Genomic DNA, 16,470 nt, shown 5'->3' on the forward strand with positions numbered 1-16,470 from the left:
AGCCCTGTTCTCAGAAAGATGCTGTGCCGGCCTTGTGTTCCAGAAGCTGCAGAGATTGTTTGCTGGCTGACCCCTGAGCTCAGGGACTCTCCGCCTTCTGGAGAATTCCTCTTCTCCACGTCAGGACTCTCAGGTCAGGCAGCCAGGAGAGCACCTCCCCCATTTGAAGATTCCTGTGGCTTCCCCCCATTTCTAGTAATGGAAGTAAGCCAGAGCTCTCTGCCCGCAGGGCTGCTGCTCCTGGGGCAAAGAAACCCACACTCCAGTTCTTGAGGGCATTATGAACAGAGGCGGCGACACTGAATGTATACTGGCTCTCAGGCCTCCACACACGTGGCCCAAGTCTGGTCAGCGACCCAAGAGGACATTGGGATAGGGACCTCCATCTGCCCTGCACAGGAAGGGGTGCGATTCCTGCCTGCCCTGGGAGAGGAAGGCACCTCTCAGAGTGTGGGCTGGGAGCCTTCGATGGTTTTGCCAATGCCAATCTTAATAGAATCCTAAACCAGTTAATTGGTAATTGATGACAATTCCACAGGGAGAGAAATCCCCAATCAGGATTAGTGTCTTCTTGTGCTCTGAGCATCTCTCATCTCTTGTCTGGTCTTTAGTTTTCGTACATTTTTTTCCTAAAAGATTTGGGATTTTTTTTTTTTTTCCCCTCCACTGTAATCCTAAGTTCTTAAAAAAAAAAAAAAAAAAAAAACTCGAGGGAAAACATTTAATTTATTAAAGGAGAGAAAGCTTTCCTTTGAAATGTAAAGACTTGCGGGAATAAAAGTTCCTGAAAGGGGAAACACTTCTCCCGCCAGTAAACACCTCATTTATTTCTTGTATGTAATTCGATTTGCACAGTACAATTGGAGAAGCTTTTTGCATTTTTGCTTAGATTCGGTTTTGTCACTGCTTATAGTTTACTTTTTGTGTGTTTTGCTGTATGTTTGGAGATATTTCTTTGGTGATATTTATTTTTTCTCTGAGGTGCCTTTTCACTTTTCTTTCGGGTTCGTTTTTGGAATGTGGGGTTGGTTTTTGGAATCTGGGTTTTGTTGAAGGAAGCTAGCAGACTCCTCCAGCTTGGAGATAGGACATGCCCTGGCATCACTGCAGGCAACTCAGGCTGGGCGCCAGAAATGCCCTCCAAGCCCCCACCCCCGGGCCATAGTGTAGGGGTACATACACCCCCATGAAGCCATGAGAACCCCCAAGAAAAGGTCTGACTTCCTCCAGACCAGCCCATACTTTCCCAGGCTGCTCGCCCAGGTCTTTGGGTTTGGGGACTCCTGGTTGACATGTGCCACCCCGGGAGCTTGGTGAGGTCTGGCCGCAGCAGAAAACCAGCCCTACCTGAGGGGTTGCACTGAAGGGAAGCAGGCCCTGCTGAACTCATGGAAGCACTGGCCCAAAACCACTTCATCTGGTTAGCAGGATGAAGGGGAAGAAATACGCACCCCCTTTTTTTGTTTCTTTGGCAAACGTGGGGTTCGATAAAAGTGACTACTCAGCTTCCCGGTAAGCTCGCTTTGGGGCGCCCCAGCACAGCTCACTGGTAGTGAAGCCACGAGTGTGACCAGGTAGACAGAAACTGTTCTGTCTATGGGTGGATTTGTGCTTTTTAGACCAGACCAAGGCAGGCCACCCCGTTCTCCGAGGTGGTTTACCTAGATTGTGTATTTAATGGGAACATTGTCACCCTCTCCCATGCCCCCCCGCAATTCTTGATTTAAAAAAGAAACGTCTGTTAACGACAGGCTCAGTTGTGTTACTCTCCCATGCCTGGAATGTTGTATTTATTGAAAAATATTTTCATTTCTACACTGGCTTCATTCTAACCCCATCCATCCCTATGGGGCCGCAGAGCACCTTCGTGTGAAGAGCTGGATGGATGTAGAGAGATTCAGACTTCCTTTAGGAAGGTAGGAATTTCCTAAAGCACAGGGCGGGTTCCTTTCCTTCTTGTGGGCTTCAACAAAAAAATGGAAAACCAAGTGTTTATAGCAAAAGGCCAAATTAGCTGTCTAGTGTCCGATGCAGAAAAAAACTACCCTAGCTTTCTTAGCACTTAGGGTTTTTGTGAGGATTCAGTTTTGCAGTGAATTAGCAGTGTTTAGCAGTGTCTGGCATATAGGAAGCCCTAGTGAGTGTTAAATATTGTCGTTATTCGCCTTTCATAAAATTCGAGAAAAAAAGAGCTGAGCTCACTTCCTATCCTTGATTCAAAAGTAATACCTACGGGAGAATACTCCCAAGTTGATGGAATGTTGTAGGACGTAGTGGTGGAAGATACCTGAGTCCTGTGTCCACCCTGCTGGTTGAAATGCACTGACTGGAAAATACGCCAGACTGCAGCCCCAGATGGAACTGGGCCGCAAGAATTAGCAAACTGAACATAAGAGGGTGACCTCTGGCCACATGCTGTGGACCGCACCCCACTCAGCTTCTGGACTCTTCCAGGGTTTTGCTTTGCAGAACTTGGTGAGCTGGAAATTAAAATGAATTCTCTGACAGACTGTCCCCTTAAAGTTACCCATCTTTCTCTGAAATGCAATGATAGAGGCGTTTCTGTTTTTTATTGAAGGGGAAAGGAATGACCAATTGAACTTAATCGCTCCCCAGGAAGCCCCTTTTGGCGCCCCCTGCTGGCCAGGGTGGCTCCTGCACTGTCCAGTCCAAGAGGATCAGTCTCCCAGGCTGGTTAGTTGTCACGTTTCTCTCACATTAAAGGTTATTCTATGGGGGTGGCGGGGGCGTCTTCAGAGCTCCAAGAGGCTACTCGGGGCTTCATGTTGTTTTCCCAGATCGCCTGAATGTCAGTTCGCTTTTTTTTTTTTTTTGGCGGGGGTTGGGGGGGTTAGTTTCAACTTCTTGCTTCCCTAGATAGGTTTAGAGTTTTATCTCCTCTCCTATCTTGGCCCTATTCTGCATAGATTGCATTTGTGCAAAATGGAGGAATATGTTGGAGTCTGGTGTCTTTTTCAGATCCTTTGGATTCTCTTCAGCTAAATCAGCAGTCATTTAAGATGGGAACTTACCTTCTTCAAAGCATCATTTCCTCTGTTCTTCCCTGATCTTGTGGAGCCTTCAGATTACCCCCCAGCCCCCTGCATCCGGTGAGGCACGACAAAGGGAGGCAAGGGCAGCCGTGCGCTCGTGGGGCGGGCAGGGCCCCATCTGGGTCCGTGGGGGGCAAGGGTGGTCCTGGAGGCTCAGAGCCTTGGCGGTGCTGGAGGGCTCCCTGGGCCAGCCGGCCGGGAACCTAGCACAGGCAGCCACCTCGGGCACAGCTGAGATGGAGCAGACGTGGGATGCCTTTGCTCACCGGCCTACCCGGGTATGAACAAGAGTGGAAGTCTATGCCAAAGGAGATGGTGACGTCCTTTCTGCTGTAGTTGCTGTCACAGCCTTGATGTCTGTAAGCTAATGGCCATTCGCGTCTGTGTCTTCAGCCAGCCCCTGGTACAACCATTTTCTACTGTTCACTTCTGGGGTTAAGTAGTGTGGGATTCTGCAAATAAGGTGTTGCTATCAAATGTACTGTACCGGCGTAGAGAGCACTGCTTTGTTTTCCACTGTTGTAGAGAAAACTAGGGAGAACTTTATTTTTCAATAAACTTTTCTTGTGTGACAGATGGAAGTGATTTGGGGGCGGGGCGGGTGGCTACCAGGGCGCCAGCAGGACCCCGTCCAGCTGCAGCCCCCAGCGGTGGCAGCTGCCGACTGCGTTTCACCGTTTGCAGGTACACTGCCGAAAATGCTGATAGGAAGGTAGGTTTAAGGAACTGGGGAGGTGGGGGGCTCCCTATGGAACACCCTTTCCCTTGCATCGTCACACCCACCAACACTAATTGCAGAGCACGCTCACCTAGAAGGGAATTGAGTTTGCAGGTAGACTGTTGTTTGTTTTGTAGGTAACTGTACTCCATCAGATGTGTAAAAATCTTGAAGGATGTGCTAGCGAGACAGCCCTTAAGAGGCTATCGGAGGGCTTATTAGACCTGGAACGTGTCCCCACTTCAGAGAGAGCACTTTGACCCCAGGGCTCAGTGTGGTTGGGCACAAGCCCTGGGAACAAGGAAGTTCCAGTTCATGCTCCCACCGGGGGCTTGTTGTGGGGATGGTGGAGGGCCGTGATGCAGCCTCTCCGAAGCTGGTGAACCTTCTGGTCGCTGCCCAGAGCAGAGACACCAAGGGAGACAGCCTGCATGTTTGATGGGACACACGTCCCCAAGGAAGGTGAGCATAACTTGGGTGCCTAAGTTTGGGGGCTGCCACGGCGTAGCTGTCACAATGGGAACTATATTAAACAGTAAATACAGGGAGAAAAACCTGCAGAAAAGAAACCTCTTGACTCTCGCATTTCCCAGACCTGGACAGTGTCCATCTCTTCTAACAGACCAATAGAATATGCCTCAAAATGCCGTTGGTTTAATCAGATGCTTTCAGCGTGCCTTTCTCTCCAAGGTCAGTGACCTCTTAGAAAGGACCACACCACCTCCCCTTCCGGGGCCTAAGGTAGCTGGGGGGTGGGGCACGGCCCTCCCGGACTGGTGGGGGGGGGGGGTGGTCAGCTCCAGGCACCACCACATGGATGTATGTGGCTACTCTCTCTTCCCCTCCCTGAGCGGGGGGTGAGACTGACCCCCGCCCCTCCCGACACCCCGTGCTTCACCCACAGCAGTGACAACCTTCACCATCACGTCCCCATACCGTACAAAACAGGTCAAGGTCTTTATTGGTCACCGTCGCCCGGACAAGCAGCAGTGCTAGAGGCACAGAATGTTGCGTGTGGGGAGACCGTGTGTGTGTGTCTTGAACAGAATCTATGCCTAACGCTGCATAAACCGAGAACAGCTTGTTCCTTACTACGTGAACAGACTGAAATGTACCATTACCACGTCACACGGCATATAGATACATATATGGATAGATTATATAATTATTTATTACAAATAAACTAGTTTCACACCTCTCCAAAAGGGATCCTGTGTTTACACGTACGTTCGGGGTCTGAATGTACAAAGGAAGGGTCAGGGGCTGAGTTCGACCATGCAAAAGCTCACACATCTATCACGAAGCACTTTAAAAATAGAATGGTCTCCTCCTTCAGAACAAATCTGGTGTTTAGATTGAGGATTAGTAAAACAGTATGAAATGAATGAAATACATGGACAGAAATTAGGAAGTGATAAAGGGGTGAGGGACCAACGGGTACGGTCTTCTCTTAAAATCTGCCAGGAGACTCCGGGCCCACGTGGAGGACCGAGGAGGTGAGTCCGGGGAGCTGCTCTCCATTTGAGGCTGGGAGCATCCCAGAGGCATTCCACCAAGCAGACGTCGTATCCTCCCCACACGAACCTTTTTACTGCAGAAGATGGAAAAGGTCAGTCCTCCCGCCGGAGACGGGGTCCTGCTCCGTGCTCATGGTCCTGCGGTGTTTGGCGGGGGCAGTGGCGGGAAGCAGTGCGGTCCGGCCTGCTGGGGAGACCTGGTTCCCGTGAGCACAAGGAAAGTGACCGTTCAGTTAAACATCACTACCGTCTGCCTGCATGGAAACCTCTGGTGGTCCTGACAGTCCTCACGCGGATGCAGAGCAGCCGGCCCCGGCCTCCTTCACTCAAACATCTCGTAGTGGCGCGTCTGCCTCACCCTGGGCACCATGTCGATGAGAAGCCTGCGAAGAGAAAGGCCGGTCACCCCAACACAGACCCTCCGCAGCCCTGGGCTTGAGCACTTGGGAAACAGATCGGGGCTTTGTTTTTTTATAAATATAATTCACATACTATACAATTCCTACAATTCAGCGGTTTTTAGTACAGGCAACCATCACACCCATCTAATTCCAGAATATTTTCATCGCCCCCCCCCCCCCGCGAGGAACTCCATGCCCTCTAGCGGTCACTCCCCACCCCATCTCCCCCTGACAACCACAAACGTACTCTCAATCTCCATGGATTTGCCTGTTGGGGATAGTTCCTATAAGTGGAATCATTCGAGATGTAGCCTCTGGCAACTGGTTCCTTTCATTGGGCGTGTTTTCGAGGTTCATCCATCTATCAGTAGCATGAATCGGTATTTCATTCTTTTTATGGCTGTATAAATACTCCACTGCATAGCTCTACCACATTTTATTTATCCATTCATCAGTTAATGGGCGTTTGGGTTCTTTAAAACCCGCACACGTTGGGCATACGAGTTGTCTCTACGTTTTTGCCCACTGTGAATAATGCCACTATAAATGTTCATGCATAGGTGTTTGCATGGATGTGTTTTCGTTTCGCCGGAGTATACACCAAAGGGTGGGACTGCTGGGTCAAACGGCGGCTCCGCGTTTAACATTTTGAGGAACTGCTAAACTATCCCCAAAGCGGCTGAACAATTTACATGCCCACGGGCAAGATACGGAGGTTCCGATTTCTCCACATTCTCACCAACTCTTACCGTGTCTTTTATCATAGCCATCGTAGTGGGAGAGAGGAGGCATGTTAACATTTAAAAGCTCAGCACCTTTGAGAAACCGTTCTCTTTTCAAAGGCCGACTCCAGCCTAGATGCTGGATGCAGAGCCAGCGTTGCCTGCTGGGCACTTCTTCAGTGACAGGCCTCAGGCTGGGCTAGAACCAACTCTACACGTAGCCCTCCTGCACCAGAGTCCCTTTTGTAAAAAGTTCTCTAAGTGTGAGGTCCCGGCATCTGTAGCAGGTGGCAGAGGGGACTTTAAGGAACTATAAAAGACAGCACACAAAAGCGGACCCTTTGTGACTGAAAGCCTAGGCCCCCTGGTGCAAGTCCTTGCCTCACTCCTGTCCCAGCCCCCAGAGTATGTGACGGCTGCAGGGGGCTTTTCCAGTCTCCTGACCTCCCCCGGGGGCGGGAGGGTCACAGGTACAAGACATGATCGTCAGGGCTGGGGAATGAAGCACCCGTGGCCGCCCGGAGAGCGAAGAGGAAACAGCACTTACTTGACCCCGTAGGCGAATATGGTGAGGCCGATCAGCACCCCGATGCTGCCGTCCAGGTACCAGACCGCCGAGTGGTGCTTGAACACCTCGGCACTCAGCAGAATGGAGAAGCCCATCACGGCCCCCACGAGGGAGTTAAACCCTGGGAGAGGAGCAGAGAGGGGCTGAGGGCAGTGCCCGGTGAACTTGCTTAGCCACCAGGAAAACTACCAAAATGCCAGGCATGCCTCTGCATCCCGGAACGCGTACTGGAAGGGAGGTTCCAGAAGCACTTCTCGGGTGAGGGCCACCACCTCAGACACCCACATGGTTTGACAAATCTCTGCTCACACGTCACCAGAGACCTCCCTAGAGGGAGCTGTCACCCTCAGCGTCCATCCCCTGCCAGCCACCATGCCCAAGTGACAGCCTGTGTATGGCTCCTGTCGTCTTCCTCCCATGCCCCAGGGACACAGGTCTCCAGAGGGGCAGGGGCACCAGGCCTGCCAAACACACAGGGGACACTCAATACTCAGTGACTCACACCTGTCCAGTGTCTGCTGGGCAAGTACAGAGCTGGGGTTGTCTCAACTCTGAAGTCAGATTATCACCCTCGTTTTACCAGTGAGAAAACTTAAGTTGAGCAGAGTGACTGAGGTGTAGTAAACTGACCAGCGTTCTACAGATGGAGAGGGGGCAGGGCTGGGATTCTACCTGAACCCGTGTGCTTTCCCTGCCGTGTCTCCTAAGTCACCCAAGGATTTTTCACTCTCCGGGAAAGAAATGCATAGACTAGCATTAGCTACCTAATTGCAGAAAGGGCAATCCAACCAGAACTGGAGCTAACAGACGTTGATCACCGTCTCCTTTCACACACGTCACCTCAGTGGGTCCCCACGACTGAGGCATCGCACTTCCAGTCTACCTGTGGATTTTCCAAGGCGACATGGGAAGGGGATGGTTTAGAGGGGCACCTGGGGTCTCGCCGTGCTGTGAGCCACAAGGCTCCTCGCCTGCCCCAGCATAACTGGGGCCTGAGAGCAGCTGCAGGTCCACGCTGCCCGGTGGTCCCCTGGCAGCTGCCCACGCAGGCCAGTAACCTCTCCGACAGCAGGCCTGCTCCGTTCCCTGGCAACTCCACCTGGGTAAAGGCGCCATGCTTCTGGTGAATAAACTTAAATGCATTCAGTGTGGGCTGCACCACTGCGGGGGTGTGGGGTGTTCTCAATGAAGAGCAGAGGGACAGGAAGAAGAGTGTAGGGTAGAGATGACTTAGGCCAAGCCCTTTCTCAGGATCCACGGGGTGCACCTCGACAGGCGGCCCCCTCAACAATGGGACCGAGATGAAGCTGGGCCTGTAAGGACATCTCATTTGCCTGTTGCATCACACCCTCAAATCTCCATCATCTCCCCACTCCAGGTCTCAGCTGAGGACTCGGCCTTGTACTTCTTCGAGCACACAGGTTCAGACACCAACACCTCATCTTCGCAACACCAAGTCCACCGCCCGCCTATGCCTGCTGCCCTCACATACTCAGCTGCTTCTCCAGTTACTGCCATTCCTATGTAAGACTGGCAACCTTCATCCCTGTCCACTGAAGGGCTTTGCTCTTGAATTTCTTCTCCCTCTCCTGGGTCACTCCCCCCGGGATAAGTCTTAGCATCATCACCCACCTCTACCTCCTTCCTGGACCCACCACGATCCCCATTCACTACCGCCCTTCGCAAAACTCCCTGGAGAGCTGGCTACCCCATCACACCTCCCATTCTCTCTTCACCCCGTCCCACTCAGCTCCCTCCCTCCCCCCAGCGCTGCCCTGGTCCTGGATGGCACCGGCTGCCACAGGCCATGCTTAACGCCTCGTCCTCACTGGACGCCCTCCTAATAAGAACACGTCTCTTCAGCCTCAAGTGACGCCGTGCTCTGCAGCTTTCCCGCTCTGCACCCTCGCTGGTCCTTCTCAGTCCCGTTTGCTAGACCCTCCTCCTGGAGCCCATCTGCATGCCTGCCTTCGTCCCCTGAACACTTCCTCCGCCTATATTCTCCGGCCAGGTTCTCACCTCCATCCCATAAGCCCGCATCTCCCTAGCTCTCCTTCGTCCTGACCTTTCCCCTCAGCTGCAGACATATATGCATCTCAAACTGAACACGCTCAGGGCAAAAACTGCTGCTTCCCAACGACTCACCCTCCGGCCACCCTCTCTGCAAACAGCGCCCCCGTTCACCTAGCTGCCGAAGCCAAACATCTAGGAGCCCAGCCTGGACTTTTCTCACATCCTGAAACTCGTCCACCCGGCAAGTCATTCTTGCCACCTGTCACCCCCCCAAACACGCCCCCCGTCTACCCCCTTCCCGCTGCCCCTCCTGCCCGCATCCCCCATCCTCTCCATGATTCCCCTCGCGGCAGCCAGACCTCTGTAGCGAACAGCAGCCCGGTTCTAAAAACCATCCAGACTCTTCACGGCCGGCGAGTCCTGCGGTGACCAGCCCCTCCCTCCTCGGCCGCACCAGGCCCGCCGGTCCACTCCTCGGCCCCCACTCCGGCCACGCCGCAGCCTGCAGCGGCCAGCCCCAGCCTCCCCCCTCGTCCTGGTGCCTCCTCCACCTGGACTCAGAGCCCCTAAGGCCGCCCCTCCCTCCCCCAGCCACACCCTCCTACCCGCGCGCCCTTGCTGCTGCTTCGCGGTTCTCTGTAACAAGACATTTTTACCATTTTTCTTTTTGCAGACATCCCAGTTTCCCACCAGAAATGGCCGCGTAAGGACAGGAGTTTTGTGTCTGTCCTTGCTCTGCTCCAAGTCCCAGCACAGGGGCTGGCACTTCTCGGGAACTCGACTGATTGCTGCATTAAATACTGAGTTAACGGACGGAGGGAGGGGGGAGGGGAAGGCATGGACATGGCCTTAGCCGTGGACTCCCACCGGCCGGGCTGGGCCGTCCTGAGGGAGAGAGGAAGCCGCCGCTGCCCAGGCTCTGGGGGCCTCCCTGCCGAGGCGGGCCTGCGGCTACAGCTCTGGGGAGACAGCCCCCCGAGAGGCGGAGGATTTACCCCTGAACTTCAGGGTGTGGTCTGGGGCCCCCTGGAGAGCCAACCTTCCCCACTCGCTTCCCAAGGCTTTCCGCAAGCTTCACACCCGGCGGAGCCTTCCAACCCAGTTTCACCTCAATACAGGTGACACAGGTTAGCAAAGGCAAACCCCTCCACCTTCCTGACACCGGGGACCACATCCTCCAGACGCCAGTCCAGGGAACTGGGTGGAGAGAGGGGCTGGGACTTGCTGGGAGCCTGCGGCGGGTGAGGGCTATTCCAGGCGGGGCCTCCACCTGCCCTGCCGTGTCTACCTGGGGATCCCGACCCACCGTCCGCGGGGAGCACTTGTACCCCTCCCCCAAGGCCTGCACTGCGGACAGCAGACCTGACAAAGAGCTTTCTCTGGGTGCCCTGTGGGTAGCGGGAGGGCAGGGCTGGCATCAGCTTCACCTGAGATGTGTCCCACCAGTGCCAAGTCCCAAGGCCAAATCTCTAAGCCTTCCACCTTCGACCGACAGGAGACAGGCGCCCTTCCCCGTGCTACGTCCTGGCCTCCCCTTCTCAGGGCCGCCAGGGGACAAGGCTGCAACCCAGGCCCCTGTGGTGTTAGTTTCCGTGGCTCCTCCAGGCTCGCTCACCTCTAGACGATGGGGAAAAGCAGTCAGCGTGCTCCCCTTCTCTGTTGGCCGTGCGGCTCGTGTAGCTGACTCCACTCCGCCCTTGTCACCGCAGAGTCTCTCCCAGCTCCTCGCACGCAGAGCGCTTTGGAGCTCCCCACTCTCTGTCCTGCCCATGGTTTGGGCCTCTGCATATCACACCCTCAATTCTGCTTCCATCTCTCCCCAAGGAGGGGGACGGCGGGCCCACTCTGAGACGGGGGAGGCCATATTTCTCTCCTGTCTCCTGATACCAGGGTCGTCAAGATACTCCCCTCTCCCATTAGTAGAGGCTGGCATTTACCCTCTTGCGTCTGGCTGCCCCTCGAATCTCCCTGTCCTTTTCAACAAATGAAATCAGACCAGTCCTCTTAAAAGAAGTCTCTGTAGCCCACGCCTTTTCTCAGAAGGCCACCAAAAGCGTCCTCAGAGACCGCTACCCCGTCAAGGGGCTACTACCTGGGCTGGAGTTTACCTCTCAGGCCTCAAGTTGGGGGAATTCTGTTTTGGGGGGTGGCTACAGGAAAAAGGCAGAGACAGCTGGAGATGGCTGCTGCCCCAGGGCAGACTGGAATCCTTCATTCTTCTTTCTCCGTCTTTGCCGTGGGTACCCGTGGGCCCCCGCGGCCCCCAGAGAAGCCCGGAGGAGCTCAGAAAGGCTGCAGAGGGTGGGAGCTTCCCCCAGACAGCCACTAGATGTCCACTCACTCCACCAAGTCACCGGGCTCTGCCAGCCCAGGACCCACCAGCCTCTCCTTTCCACAGTGGGGGGACCCACCCACCCCATGCAGACTCCGGATGGTTCACGGCTGGTGGAAACTTTCACCCTGTTCACCCACACCTTCCAGGAGTCTCTGACCTGCTCCGCTCTGCCCACCTGTGGTTGTGACGGAGCCTGACTCATTTCAGCTGCAACTCTTATGAGCCTGTGCGGGGACCCTGGAAACGGCACACCCGGACTGGGGGACGACTCCGTACCCACCCCGCGGCCTCCTTCAGAATTTTAGAGGCTTCCTAGCGGCAGCTACTCCCCAGGAAGGACACTGAGCCCACAGGCCACCCACCTTCCCAATGAGGCACACAAGGCCCCATCGGTCACTCACCTCTGGGCCGCTGTCCGCACCCCACCCAGGCCCACATGCTTGTTCCATCTGCCTGTTTGTTAAAGCCAGGGCTCTTGCCAAAAATAAACGCCGTCATCATCTTAGAAAACAAAACAATGTCTCAGGCGATCTTGATTAGAGGCTCTTCTGGTGTTGATGACTAGACAAGAATCTGTGTAATGAAGCCCCTATTAATTGTATGCAGGAAATTCTGATTCAAAGTCGTTCATGTACTTGAAATCCACCACAGACTCTTGATACTTTAGAACAGCCAACCCAGGCCCCTCAACTCGGGTTTCCGGCTGTCCTGCGGGCAGCGCTGGAGCCCGGCTGCTGGCCCCTCGTTCAGAACTCGCCCCAGGTACCTTTCCACAATCTTCCTCTGTCTGATTTGCAGTATTAACTAGCCTGGCCCCCTGCCCTGGGCCAGACCAACAGTAACGGCAGGCATGGCTCCCGAAGCCCAGGCGGCCCCCGACCTCCCCACGTGAGGGAAGAACAGAGAGCAGATACTTACAGGTGGTTCCCTACTTCTGCTCATCAATGAATGAGGAAAATCGGGATCCCAGACGAGGCAATTCGCAGGAGGCTGTAATTACTGCCGCCTATTTAGCTGACACTCCCACCAAGCGGGGGACTGCAGAGTGCGACAACCATGCCCCCTGATGGCGGGGAGGGGGCCCTCACGGGTGACAGCCAATGGGACCGGGGTGCTGCCTCAGCTCTTTGCAATAGGGCCCTCTCTGTCTTGCTCTGCCGGTCTGTCTCTCCTCAACTTCCACAGCCAATTCATCCCCAAGCCCTGCCCATGTTATAAATATCGCCGACCCTTCCTCCATTCCCCCATATCTCCCCCTCCCCGACCCAGGCCACCACCCCGAGAGCTCCCCTCCCTGAGGCCTCTCCGCTCCGTTCTCTACCTTGATGGCCACAAGTCTCTTTTAAAAACATCCATCATGTCACCTCGTCTGTTTAAACATTTAGCAAAACATCCAAAATCCCACCCTTGACCTAACGTGCTGAATGGTCCGCCCTCGCCCACGCGTCGGGGCCCCTCATATCCTCCCTTCCTAACTCTTCCCCCCGGAGATGCCCCAGGCTCCCTTTTCCGCCTGTCGGTGGAACAATTTTCACTTAAACCACCCACTTCTCTTTGTAATGACCCCTCTCCCTGGGTCAAGAGTAGGACGGAAGTACTGCTTATGCAGGTGGATGGTTTTGTATGTGAAAATGATGACATCAGGAGTTATTTCATTAGAAAACACATACTTCTCATCAGGGGCTTCTCTTACACCACACAAAATGGCGGGACGTTAGAACGAGTGAAGCCTATAAGGCGTTAGGTGAAGTCACCGGTCGAGGGAGGGGCACCCACTGTTCTGAGAAGAAGGGGCTCAAGCCCCGTGGTCATGGGTAGAGAGGGGACAGGGCCCCCTGCCTGGCGGCCTGGGAGGAAGGCGTGACTGCTGGGTCCACATTCAGGCTCCCGGCCCAGTGTCTCGGCTGCAGTCATCTGAATACAGAAAGTGCTGATATCTGTAAGTCAGAGGGGCTCTCTGACTTATGGGATCAACTCAGGGCAGACAGAGGAGCGTCTGCTGGGTACTCACCACCCGGAGCCCCGAAAACTGTGCTGACTGGTACAGCTTCCCCCAGGCCGGCCTTCCCGTCCCTCGTGTGCAAGGGTAAAGAGACTTCGAAAGGAAGGAACAGTACACGTCGCTGGAGATTCAAGGTCCAGCCAGACCTCTGCTCTGTTCAGGCCTAAAGGGTGCAGGCAGAGCTGCGCCCCTCAGAGCAACAGAAAAGAACCTGGAAGGTGGCCTGGAGAACCCACACCCAAACTCCTGGTTACTGCTCTCAGCACAAGGCCGCCTGTGCTCTCATTCCTAAAAAAAGGAGGATTCCACAGCCAAAGGAGGCGTTTTCTTTTCCAGCTTAAAAAACACCAGACCACAAAAATGACACGGAGCGAACACTTCTCCCCCAGTCCTGGAAGCATCACTTTGACCTCCTGCCTGCCTGCCCCACCGTGCAGAAGTCCAGCTCCACACACGGCAGTGCATCGGCACAGGATCAGGAGTCCAAGTCCACACCGTGTCACCATGCTCGTCACTTGGGAGGGAAGGGCCTCTGACCGCCGCCCGCCCCGTCCTCAACGGATAACAGCTGCCCACACGTGACTGCGCCCACGTATGGCACATAGGAGAGAACCCCGAGGATCTGAGGAGGAGGGAGCGGTGCTCTCCTTCAAAAAGGAACCATGGGAATTCCCTGGCGGTCCCGTGCTTAGGATGCAGCACTTCCACTGCTGGGGCCCGGGTTCAATCCCTAGTTTGGGAAGTAAGATCTCACAGTGCAGCGGGAGGGGGGGGGAGGGGAGAAAAAGAAGAAAGAAAACGGAAGGGAGGGAGGGAAAGAAGAACCTAACGATCTCTGCTCTACTTTGTGCAAGCATATCCACCAGCCCACCAGCTTTTACCCTTGGACCTCCCACCCCAGGGCACAGGGGCTCGGGTCGCTACTCCCACAACCCCCAGAAACTTCACACGCTCCAGGATAAAGAAAAAGAAGACAGGCAGGCAGTAGTGTCCATCATGTTTCTAGTTTACATGCCAGCACTAGTTTGCAAAAAACGGAAACGTGCTTTTTCTACTTTCACACATCCTTCTCTGTCAGCCCAGAGGCCACGCGGGAAGCTCCTCCTGGCCCACAGGACGCAGAGGGACATCTCTGCCTGGTTTGGGTCTTGAGCAGAGAACACATGGCTCATTTCCCTGGCGAAGCCCTGGTCACTGCAACTTGAACTCCCAGGTAAGCGTTTCACTAGCTGGAGGGGGAAATGGGCGTGGAGCGTTCACCAAGGAAACCTGCACAGAACCCAGGGAAGACATTTACTTTTTATTTGGAGCAATGCACATCAAATGCAAGGCTCTGGGAAGCCCTTTGTGCTCCATGATTAAGAGCCTGGGGAGCCCTGAGCCACCCTGGTAGGAGGTGCCGGTGGAGGTGATTCAGGAAGAGTGTATTCAATTCCTAGGGCACAAGACATCTGCCCTGACAGGAAACCCTGAGAATCACTAAACGGCCTGGATGGAGGGGAGGGCAGTGAGGAACAGATTCCGAATTGTTGAGCTCTTCTGCGAGACGAGCAGCGAAACGTGACCCAAACAGCACCTCCCCTCACTGTGAGCTCAGCCCCTAGACACACTGGCCTTACTCACCATCGGTTATGAGGGCTCTGCTGGTCAGAACCTTCCCCAGCATAAACTTCAGCACAGCCAGGATGCTGCAAAGGATCCCACTTAAAATGGAGACGCTGAACAGGAAATCATCCTAGAAGAGAAAGTTCCAGATTTCAACAGTTCAGCTCAGGTGAGAGCAGATTGCCAGCCACTGGCCTTTGTTCCCAGAACAAGTCATCAGGGGAGTACGCTGCCACCAGGTGGGGTATATTGCTTGTTTTTATACCTCAGTTACCTGTGTCACTGGGAATCGAAAAAGATGATCGAAAACGAATAATCCAGACTTATATTTCCTTAGAAACCGATTACATACTTCCTTTCCTGTAGGAGATTCCCCTTCCCGCTATTCTGCCAAAATGGTTGGCAATCACTGATCAACGGAGTCGGTCAAATGCTAAAAACAGTGACTTCTATGTAGAGTTTTCCATGGAGAAGTCAAAAAGCAGCTGACTGCGAAGCCCGGAACGTGTAAGTACACCACTGGCCTAAGAACAGAGCCACCTGAACTTGCCATGGGGTCCATCATGGCTGGAGCTACTTATAACCATATTTTTTCCTTAACCTCGCACAAGCAACTGGAAGTTCATATATAGCCTTCAAGGTGGGAAAAGGTATCTAAAAATAAAGTCTGCTATTGATGTTATCTTAGCACTTCCTCTAAGTTGTTAGCTTACCTTTGCAAGCAAATGCATGAGTCATATGAGTCTCATATGCAAAAGCGAGTAGCCTTATCCCATAGGGCCTCTCAGCTTCGGGTTCCCAGGCATCACTCCCATGAAACACAGCCTCCAGAGTCCCCAATATTACAATGCCACTGCCAGCAAAAATCTCATGAAGCATCACATATACTCAAAGAAATAGGATTCCTTACGCTGTTTATTAATCGAATCACAGAACGCTGGTAAGAGGGAAGACAGCCTGTTCCCCCGGGTTCTACACTCAGCAAAGTGATCTGAAAAATCACCTTGCTGAAAAAAAAAAAAAAAAAAAAAAAATCACCTTGCTGGAAACAGGGTATCCTGCACAACATCAAAGCATCTACCCCAAGGGAACTAAGATCCCACATGCCGCACGGAGCAGCAAAAAAACAGAAACAAAAAGCACCTCCTGCACAGCACTGATCAACGGTGGTTGGTTTTAACAGATGTCCGCAAATCCTGTGCTACTCCCTCCCCAAAAAGGCTCAGCTTAATTCCCTCCTCCACCGAGCGTCGACTGGACTGGACTCACGCCTCGTAGCTAACAAACAGAATACAGAGAAGAGGAAAGTAGTGACTTTACAGGCGGGAAACCCAGTAAGTGATCAAGATGAGCATGACCGTGCGTAAGTGATGCTGCTATCGTGTGCCTGCAGACGGCATGGGACGGGAAGAAGAAGGCGGCCTCTGGGTGTTCCACCCCGAACCCGTAACCTCAGTTGACTCGTGCAAAACCATCACACAAACCCATGCTGAGGACAGCCTACAGAACACCTGAGCACTACTTCTCATCCATGTC

The 16,470-nt window shown here is 53.8% G+C and overlaps 1 protein-coding gene across 1 annotated transcript in view; it reads right to left on the reverse strand.

Annotated features, from left to right (window-relative positions):
- Positions 1 to 5,105: 5,105 nt before the first annotated feature.
- TMEM163 (transmembrane protein 163) overlaps positions 5,106 to 16,470 on the reverse strand; it is a 253,624-nt gene continuing 242,259 nt past the window's right edge. Inside the window, exons 6-8 of the mRNA XM_065881059.1 lie at positions 14,953 to 15,064; positions 6,959 to 7,100; positions 5,106 to 5,671 (exon numbers count right to left, since the gene is read on the reverse strand). Of these exons, the coding sequence (XP_065737131.1) occupies positions 5,611 to 5,671; positions 6,959 to 7,100; positions 14,953 to 15,064 (315 nt within the window). The 3' untranslated portion in view covers positions 5,106 to 5,610. The remainder of the gene's footprint in view (positions 5,672 to 6,958; positions 7,101 to 14,952; positions 15,065 to 16,470) is intronic.

The sequence above is a fragment of the Phocoena phocoena genome, chromosome 7, assembly GCF_963924675.1.
Source record: "Phocoena phocoena chromosome 7, mPhoPho1.1, whole genome shotgun sequence".
In the NCBI taxonomy this organism is placed as follows: Eukaryota; Metazoa; Chordata; class Mammalia; order Artiodactyla; family Phocoenidae; genus Phocoena; species Phocoena phocoena.